The sequence below is a fragment of the Metarhizium album genome (assembly GCF_000804445.1).
Source record: "Metarhizium album ARSEF 1941 chromosome Unknown scaffold_20, whole genome shotgun sequence".
NCBI lineage: Eukaryota > Fungi > Ascomycota > Sordariomycetes > Hypocreales > Clavicipitaceae > Metarhizium > Metarhizium album.
This window is the reverse complement of record NW_024467594.1, coordinates 327708-337895: the sequence shown is the minus strand read 5'-3', so window position 1 is coordinate 337895 and position 10188 is coordinate 327708. Positions and strand designations below refer to the sequence as shown.

At 51.2% G+C, this 10188-nt stretch overlaps 2 protein-coding genes across 2 annotated transcripts; one reads left to right on the top strand and one right to left on the bottom strand.

Annotated features, from left to right (window-relative positions):
- Positions 1-3490: 3490 nt before the first annotated feature.
- MAM_06402 (uncharacterized protein) lies at positions 3491-4354 on the top strand (the record flags this gene model as incomplete). Its single annotated transcript, XM_040825200.1, has 1 exon — positions 3491-4354. One exon carries the CDS (start codon positions 3491-3493, stop codon positions 4352-4354), a length of 864 nt encoding a protein of 287 aa, XP_040676856.1.
- Positions 4355-4560: 206 nt separating this feature from the next.
- On the bottom strand, positions 4561-5870 carry MAM_06401 (uncharacterized protein; the record flags this gene model as incomplete). Its single annotated transcript, XM_040825199.1, has 2 exons — positions 4561-5607; positions 5685-5870. 2 exons carry the CDS (start codon positions 5868-5870, stop codon positions 4561-4563), a joined length of 1233 nt encoding a protein of 410 aa, XP_040676855.1.
- Positions 5871-10188: the final 4318 nt, after the last annotated feature.

Below are 10188 nucleotides of genomic sequence, written 5' to 3'. Positions count from 1 at the left end.
GGGGGGGCCTGATTGGATTTGACATTTAACGACATGGATAGAAAGCAGTAGTAGTCAGTAAACCAGCCCCGTTGCGGTGACCTCCGAAACACTAGCCGTCCGCAGCAAGTGTTTTTTGGGTCTGCCGGTTCTCCTTTTCCAGGCCTTTGCACGTTGCCTGTCGCATTGTTATTTCTCTTGGGACGAACGAGCTGTCCGAAAGGGGGCCCCGGAAGAAGCCGAGAAGGACGCATGGGTCAGCGAGTTTGTGCCGCGGCCCGTGTCATGTAGTACTCCAATGCAAGACTACATGTTGTCTTGGCTTTGCTGGAGTGATATAGTACTCTAATGCAAGACTACATGGTGTCTTGGCTTTGCTGGGGTGATATAGTACTCTAATGCAAGACTACATGGTGTCTTGGCTTTGCTGGGGTGATATGCTCCAGAAGCATATAAAGACTTGCCGTGGTGTCCCGTCCCCGCATCAGCCCGAGGTGTCGGTAACATAACACGGAATCAAGAAGCCCTCAGCTCCCCGTTCCCATGCATTGTCTGGTTCTAGCTTGCGAGTGGGAAGCATACGGGCCCATGCATAGCTGTTAGCCACCTTGTCGTACCAAACTGTGTCGGCCGCGTCGGGACGGACAGCCACCTTGGAGACCAAGACAATAACTGGTCTGAGCATGCCGTCGAAACGTCAGTACTGTTCTGCTGGGTTTTCTCAGCAAAGCAACCCGTCAGTCTTGTTACGAACCTCTGCTCCGGCTCCCCAAGTCTCGAGACTGTAGCCGTCCCGTCACGAGCATCTACCAAGGACGTTGCTGCCCATAGTAGTGCTTTGTGTCGTCCAGTGCTTGAATGTTGAGGTTGGAGGCGGCTTAGGGGTTGTGCATGCGTCTGCGTGAGTAGAGGAGTCTGTATAGCGATGGCAGCCAGGCCAGTGCCACGGGGAAGAATAGTTGCAGACCTTTCTGTTTTTCCAATACAAGGAACGGTAATACCTGTGTGATACGGTGGTAAGTTGGACCGGTCTCCTCCCTCGTCACCTGTCGTTCCTAGGCTGGCATCGGGATGCGAAGCAGGGCCGCTTGCAACTCCCAAGGAGAGTGCAAGGAGAAAGACGGCCTTGGGAAGCCGGCACATGGTGGACGTTTGGGCGAAACTTTCTAAACTTTTTATATAGTATAATTGTAGCTACTTAATAGCTACTATAAATTAAAGAAAGCTATATATTATAGAAGTTATTAGTAAGTAGTATTATTATAACTTTACTATAACAAAGTGTAGCTATAAGTAACAAGGAGAATTTTATTAAAGACTTAATACTTATTTAAGTATTTAGAGACATAAAGTACAGTTACTTTTAATTTAACTTGATATAATAGTATAAGCTACCAAATTAGCAGTAAACTAGCACCTAAGAAGCCCATATATATAAAGAGAAGAATTTCCTACTAAGATAGAAAGAGGCTTAGAGATGAATCCAAGTAGGCTAGCTCTTCCAAAACACTAGGAGGAGACTGGCGCCGCGGACGATTGGAGAGATTGTAAGCGACGAGGTTGCAAAGGAAATTGTTACTTCCTGCGAAGCTAATTTGGGCCCCGACTGGCGTTCGGTTCTCCGCCAAGGTGCACGACTCCGCGACAGCTGGTGGTGAAGGGGAGGCTGAGGACAAAACATCATGTTTACTTTGGCACACGATTACACCAGGCCGACTGGTCGCTCGGATAGGAGGGGAATGGCGTAATAATGGCTGGATTCACAGTGGTGATTAGGACTTGGATCAAGACGTTTTGCCGAATCTGCCGTATTGAACTGTGACTTGTGATTCAAATTCCACCGTGATAACCACACGCCAACATGTCCAGCATACTTGATGAATTGGCGCAAAACGAATCATCCCATGTAGCTAAGTACTGGCTTCTAAGGTAGCCGTGACGACATGAACTCGATCAATAAGTCGGCTCGTAGATACCCTTGGTATAAAATCTATCCAGCTTCACAAGAGACAACAAAGTTGTTGGGTCCATCACACTTTTCAAGACTTTGAGTTCCACAACAAAGCCATATCGACAGAACGGGCCAGCCATTCACTCTCCAATGTCGAATGACGTGCATGCCGACCCCTGACGTATCGGGGAGCTGTGCCCGAGGGTCTGCCAAAAATAGCCTTTGAGCTCACGGGGCTCATCATGGTAGTATCGGCGGGGCCGTGTTCGAGAAGGCCCATTCCATTTTGTCGATTTCTCAGCTGCGACGACCTCATACAGTGTCCTTGTGCCGAACAAGGCTTTGAAGAACAGCACTGCACGAGACAAGCAAAGCTACAGGCCCCTTTCAATGTTTCCGCGGGACACGTGTCACCGCTTCATGAGGAGCAGTCACTTCATCCAGCGGCTCGGCGTTGTCCGGAAACGGGCTTGACGGCGAGCCTAAAATTGGCATCGGTCTTGCGTGCCCTTTGGTGCCTTGGGCTCTTTGTCGACCCAACCAACTCGCGATTCGGACCAACAGGCCCCGCGGGAGATGTTGCATGATAGATTACACAACAGGGTCACAGGGTCATTGTTGTGGACAGACAGAGAGAGGCCCAAGCTGCAGGATGGATGGCCGGATTCGGACATGATAACATCCATCACATTTGATGCCGCGGGGGCCAGGACTCAGGACCTCTTCTCGCCCATCGGATTCCTGGAAGAGCTGAGGACCTTTGATGGGCCAAAGTCGATGGTTGGCCGCTGTTCCAAGTCCACACATGTCCCCTTGTCACAGTTTGCCGTTGCGGCGAGTGAGCAGAGACGGGAAAGGTACTCCGTAATGCCGCTCCAAGGAGCTGGGTATGCAAATGATGATGATAAATCACAGAGCTGGTCGAGAATGGAAGAGTTTGGTTTGGGTGCGTTGGAAGTTCAGAAATACAGTTCTGCTGCTGAAATGGAGGGTGAAACTCGTTCCTTCGATACACTGACTGACCAAACGGCTCTGTGGGATATGCAAGCCTCGCGGCCTGAGCAAGGCTTCGGGCTCGGGATTCGTGACATGCGCAGTCTTATGCACGCCTGCTGTTGGGCCGTCAGTCCTCGGGTTGCCCAGACATGAGGGCCGTAACCCGTACAGAGGCGGCAGGTTTCTCCAACTCCGGCCAGTCAGTGCGCTCAGTATTCCGTGTCGAGATAGTCCCATCGCAAACAAGGAGCCGTTTCCGCTGAGTAAGGTGTCGCAACGTGGTGGTTCCGCTGGCCATGTCTGCGAGTCGAGGTGGCAGAAAGGTGCCCATGGAAAAGGAGGCGCTCTCGACAGCCGCTTTTCGCTTCTGAGCAGCGGCATACACGGCTTGTGATCTGGGACGAGTTTAATCTGAACAACCTCAGCGAGAGTTATGGCCACGTGCTCGATTTCGTCGTCCCAAAGCAACGGATAGGATGCCCCCGGGCCGACGAGGCACTGGCAGGCGCTGAGCTGAGATGCGCCGACGACATCCTTCATTTGATCACCTGGAATAAGGAGATCATGGACCCGACTCTCAAGTTCGCCAAGTCGCATCTCGGCCTCCATGAAAACATTAGCCTTGAGCAGAGGCATTCGTCGGCGGACAGGCTTTCCGTTGCCACCTTTCCCGGTATGACAAGAAGGCTCACCGTGAATCACGTAGTTGGGCTTCACGATTTCCCGGGCCCAAACCTAGTGGTTGGCTTGGGGAGATCAAGTTCCAAGTGGAGTGGCACGAACCTCGCGTTGCAACTCGACACTTCGTCCAAGAGACTTCTCTGGCCGCTGAGACAGCTGGCAAATATCTGCAGAGGAGCAAAAACCCGGTACGGGTACATCCAAACAGAGCAAGAGATGGTGGTTTGCTGCTTCAGCAAGGACGGCAATGAAAAGTGGAAGGTGGCAATGATGCCAATCCCTTGGACCAGAAGCGGCGTCCATATGCTCACGACGGACCTTGCTTTGTGGTGGCTTTGCATGCTCGCAATGTCGGCCCATCATCATCGCGCTCTTGTTAGCGAGCTAGAGATGGTCAAGATCAACGCTTGGAATTACGTCCCCCTCGGCCAGGGACGCGGCTTGGTGCGTCGCCATCTATACTCGAACTTTGAGGAGCCCGTGAGCTTCCCCACGTCTCAGGTTTACATGCCAGGCAACGGAGCCGCAAACGCGGCGGGTGAGAGCCTTGCCTGGCCGGAGGCGAACGAGTCCCTCATGGACAGCCTTCTCGGCCTTGGTACTTCCAACGGTGCCCATGTTCCCGATTCTGATCCGCTAGGCTTCGGTCGTACCTTGGGGCAAGGATTATCAAACGTGGCTGATGGAGGAAAAGAAGAAAATGCTGGCAGAAAGGAGACGAGCGTTTACAGGGCGCCGGAGTTCTGACACTATTTGGACGCTATCCTCGCTCGCTGACACCAGCTCCATCAGTAGCTTCTTGCACCGAGTGTTGCTGCTACTTTCCGAAAACCCAGGCGAAGATTCCAGTGTTGGTCGGCGCGCTGGACGCCGCATGTCCATCTCTTTTGTTTTTCTTGGCCTTCTCCCCCCTATTTGTCCTAGTCAAAACAGTTTTTGCAAAGAAAGAAAATTTACGCCACTGTGAGTGCTGGGTGTTTTGCCATGCGCGAAAGCGGAACTATGAGCCCATCTTTGAAATCCCACTCGAGCGAGTTGCTGAAACTCGTTTTGCCCTTGAGATTCGCCGCCACCTCGCTACTGAAATCCAAGTACCATCTGGGGGGCTTCGCAAGGAGCCGCAGGCGGGTCTTGGACACGGCACCTCCGTTGACAAGGGTCTTTGGCTCCGATTTGCTTCCTCCACCCGGTGTTCGAGTCGCTCTATTCCTGGGACTAGCGGCGAAAGTCCTCCAGTCATACAGCCTTGGATCAACGAAGGAAAAGACACGCCCCCGCGACGGCGTACTTCTGAGTTTGTATTTCGTTCGACAACCAAGCCCGTTGGGAAATGCATAGACTGAGATTTTCCTCTTGTGGTCCCCGCACTCGTCGTTCCACTCGTTGACCATGTCGTCAAAGTCCCAGTAGTCGTTGATGCTGAACTGGAACGTTTCAAACTCCATGGCCGATATCCCCTCGGGCGTAAGTCGCGGGTTCAGCTCCGGGGTCGTGACAAAATGGGGAACAGTAATGGCGGTGCTGAAGTCGGCAAACTTGCCACCGATGAGCTGTCGGTGTCCCACATCAATTTGGATGATGCCAAGCTGCTGCAATCGAACCACGTGTCGGAGTATCCTGCGCGCGTCCCTCGTGCGCAAATCTTGGCAGCCGGGACCAAACTCCTTGACGATGCCCCGGATAGGCGGGGCCCTGCCGTCTTTTCCCAGAAAGCGCGAGCGCATGTCCTCGCCGTCGGGGAAGTCGATGTTCCCGTTGAAGCTGAGGTTGCGGCCGCCAAACTGAGTCATGACGGCTCTCTCATGGTCCTCGTCCAGGAGCAGATAACCGTAGCATCGGACCGCCAGTTCTTCGTGGCCGGCCTCTTGGAGGCGACCAAAAGCGCGGCACTCGCAGGTAAAAGGCTCCGAGTAGTTGTAGAAGGCGCTCATCCCCTCGAGGTCGTCGGGGTCGACGTGGTGCGAAGGACCCAGCCAATCCCCATCGTAGACGAATCTGAACTGAACGCAGGGCCCGATGATGAATTAGCTGGTTATTCGATGGATGCACGCCTTGTCCATGTTTCCACTTCGCTCACAAGTTTTAACGCGTAGACCTGCCCGCTGATCCTGATCTTGAAGACGTGTGCATGCAAGCCCTCGCCGAGGTATTCGAGAAACTCCATCTTCTGCGGGCCCGGGAAGGGGAATGCCTTCAACTTGGGGCCGTCGCACCGCGGCAGTGGCACCAAATCGGCGGCAGATTCGGGCCAATCAGGATACATGACCAAGGCAGGAGAAGGAGAGGAGAGGAGGACAATGCAGAGGAAACTCCGGACGGTGACGGGGAGGCGAGGGCCATTTTGCAGCAGAAATCTTGAGTCTCTTAAATAAAACAGCCGTGCTCGTGCCAACGGGCCGTGAGACGTGAGAACCCTGCAGCGCATCCCAAGTCCAGGGCGGACGAATACTGTTAGCCAGCGACCGACCGGGAACAAGTCACGCCTTGGTCAGAGGAGAGGCCTCTCGCGTCGCAGAGCGTCACTTCCCTCGCACGTGACCTCCTCCGAGACTTTCAGCCGACGACACGACAAAGAAGGGCCCGACACGACTATGATTGTATCAGACTTTGAGCCTCGGCCTGTGCGTTAATGGAGTCCAAAGGGTCGTCACATGTCTCAAAGAGATTGAGGGCCTCTGATGACTCAAAGCCGCGAACTGGCTAAATCGACGTGACTCCGTTTGGGCCACTCCTCTTGGGCCTATATAATAAACAGATTCTTTCTTCGTCAGAGCTCGACACGAGCAACTGTTGAGATTGCGCGACCCCGACCCCGACCCTGGGACACGTGTCACGGCCAGCTGCCGACAGACCATTTCCTCCATGGTTGTCCGAGCCGAGACTCACAGCCCTGCCCCTGTCTCACCGTCACGTCACGACAAGGGGTTTGCGCGAACAAAGGCCACACGAAATGAAGCCCCCGGCCTGTGACTGGGATTGTCTCGGGCTTTGAGCCTCGCCCTCTGCACGGCACAGATGGAGTCGGCAGAGGGGGGTCGTCACGACTCACATGTCTCGGAGAGATTGGGGGCCTTTGATGACTTGAGAGCCGCGAATTGGCTAAATCGAGATGACTGCCTCGAGGCCACCTGGTGATTGAGCCTGAGCCCTGGCTTGTTGCAGGCCCCGTCGGCCGTAGGGCATGCTTTGAAAAGAACAGCTGCAGTAGAACCTGGCCCCGGCGTCATCATCATCAATGGCAAAGACGCAGTCGGCGGAGGGCCCCTCGCCCGCATCGGCCATGACGATTTCGGGTGACGGCCTCCAGGGGCTTCGTCTTGAATCTTGATGCCGAGCACTGGCGAGGAGACGCGGAAGCTGGCAGTGCGTTGATTTTCTCCCTTGGTGAAATGCTGCCTCCGAGCATGGTTTGGGCTCTAGTTCGTGCTGGGTTGCCGGGCGCCACGGCCCTTGATCGCTTTCCAGCACCGCGGAGACGACGGAAACCAAGTGCTTACGGAGTACCGAGTACAGGGCAATATCTCAGTCCAAGCTGAGCCAGTTGACGGGACGTTGACGACGAGCGCGGTCCTGCGTCCACGTGACCGGGCGCGGAGCACTCGGCAGCCATGCATGACACCTTGATGTCCCGCCTTTCCCAGAGAGGGAAGCTTATCAGTCAGGGCTGTCTGGTTTCGCGGCCTTGTCCGCCGCGCACGTTCACGTTGGTCGACGCCGGGCCGGGAATCAGAGTCTGTATTATTCAATGCCAGGCGAGATTTGCAACGGCTTGACTCGGGAAGGACAGATTTGGCCCGAGTGGCGCGAAGCGTTGAGCCGGGCGAGTGCAAAACGCAATGTGCCAGCCGGGCTTGTAAGTTGTGGCCAAGGCGCGGCGGTAGGCAGCGCAGTTGACGCCGGTGGCGTGTCTGAGACTTTGCACCTGCTGCATGCGGGGGTGTGTACTGAACCAGACCGGACCGGACGCACGGTCAACGGGTCATTGGCGCCTGGGCCCTCTCTCCCCCGACCCGAGCCGCTGTCATCATCGACTTGCCGGCCGATTCGGGCCAAGGCGGAGCGGCTAAGCTGCCGCTAGACGCCGGACGCCGGACGCCGGACGCCGGACCGGCTGGCTGGTCGACATGTGCGGCCACACGGGTGTCGAGTCCATGACGACCTTGCCAAAAGTACTTTTACTAGAGTAATTGGGTTGAAGTGAGGAAAAGATTAGAATACAACAGTAAAAAAAAAAAAAAACAATAATTCCCTACCAGGGAGCAGAAGAAGACCCCTTTACTGCCAGCTGTGCTGATCTTGATGCCTCGCCGGTGGGCGTATTCGACATCAACTACCAGCTTAAAGAAGAGACAGCTCTGACGGAATATCACAACCAATGCCAAGCTCCAGCGGGCAATGAGGATAACGCCAGTGATTCACCATCGAAGCACGACAAATCTTAATGGAACAGTCACACCATCAGACCAAGATTAATCGATACTGCGAACCCGGTGTGACTCGTCGCCAGCTCGTGTGCACACATCCACGCGCAGCTTTCGGACCGAGACTAGAGGCGCTTTGGTTAAGCTTGCAAAAGCCCGTTACGCGCACAAAACAAAACGAAACAGCTACTTCATGCAGACGTGCTTTGACCCCGATTTGATCTCGTTGGTAAAACATTAAATACTCCCGCTGCCCAGACCATTCTCGCGCGGCTTGCTTTACTTTTGATGAACTTTTCCTGCACCTCGAAACGCACAGAAGATTATTACTGATTTATTTAATATCTAATTTGATTCTTCAACTTACTCCCACGACCCACACGACCCACGGTCCACGATGAAGCCCTCGACCGCCCTCGCCGGTGCTGTTGCACCGGTTGCAATCGCCTTCCCCGGCAGACTCAACCGGCGAGAGATCACCAAACGAGTGAGTGGGCGCCGGAACGCTCTCTAGACACGCTCAATTGTAGCTTGTAAGCGAAATAAGGCAAATATGCTGACTTGAATGGCGCTCCAGGCTGTAAATATACTACTATGCACAAGAGTATAACTCGTAGCATGCTAATCACCACCCGGTAGCTTGTGAGTATCTCGCGAGATGCAAAGTCTATCGAATGCAATCAACCAGTACTATGCTAACCACATTGACCATAGGAGGTGCGTCATCTCGCAGAGTTTACAGTCTTACTGAATACGAGCAGCCACTTGGGTGCTAACGTGTAACGTCTTAAGGATGTAAGTGCTTCCACTAATCGATCCGTGATAAGTAACTAGCTGCCTGTGTACCAACTAACCTTCTCAACTCTAGTGCGTACGTCTCTATTCCATTCGACAAAAAATAATCTAGTAATACCCCTCAACATGCTAATGTGACAACACTTAGTTTGTAAGTTACTTTTGCGATTATTACATACTACAGATATACTAAATATTCCTCTAGATTGTAAGGCGAAATAAGGACTAAATATATTACAAAACCTTACTAAGCAATAATTATAGCCCGTAAGTTTTTTGTCTTATGTTTAAGGTATTCGCAAGCTTGCTAATAATTTATCTAGTACGTAAGAGCCTCTTTGAAATAAGAAATGTCATCTATCAAAACTCTCTAACGCGAATTTATCTTGCATTATAGCTTGTAAGTAAGGACATACAAGGTCCCATCTTGACATGTAGTACATTGCTAATTTTGTTTAGAATGTGAGCTGCACTAAAGTAGTATTATAATGTTAATCTTAAAGGTGCTAATACAAGTGGCAACACAAGAATGTAAGAATATCCCTAAAGTAAAAAGTTGTATTTAATAAGATGTATAAACTAATCTGTATAAAACCTTTAGCTTGTAAGCCTAGCTGTAAAGTATATACTACTTTAGTTGCTAATAAATATAAATATTGCAGTTTGTAAGAAGCAAGCATAGTTACATGCTTAATTACATTACTAATTAAGTTGAATCTACAGGGTGTAAGTACTTATAAAGCCTTATAGCAGCTAATCTGCTGACATACATTGCGACTTTAGGGAGTATGTTATTACTATTAATAAATACTATATTGCTTCTGTAGTATCTTGCATACTAATATTAATTACGCGTTTAGGGCGTATGTTGCTTCTACTACAAGATAGTATATTACGTCTGCAATATATTTTGCTAATAGAATTCGCGCAGTGTGTAAGTGTTAACTTCCCTCTAATATTACACGATAGTTCTATAAGTAAAACACTAAACTAATTATTCTCCAGCAAGTTAGTATATTATACAAGACAATAGCTTGTTTAGTTACAGCTATATACTAATGCATTAAACTTAATAGACTGTAAGTGTTTCTCTTAAAGAATCTATAGGGAAATAATAGTTATACTAATATAATGTAAACTCTAGTTTGTATGTTTCTTGTTACTATACTGCAGTTGCAAACTAATATATTTATAATAGACTCGAGCTGTAGGCTCGAGTGGGTACAAGGCACTGTGTTAGTGCCTTATTAGATACGCTTTAGATGCACATTAGACCTATATATATATAATAGGCAGAAAAGGGGGGACAGAGAGCTTCTTCTTTCCCTCTTTTCTCTCCTTAAGTTTATAGTTAATACTAGTAAT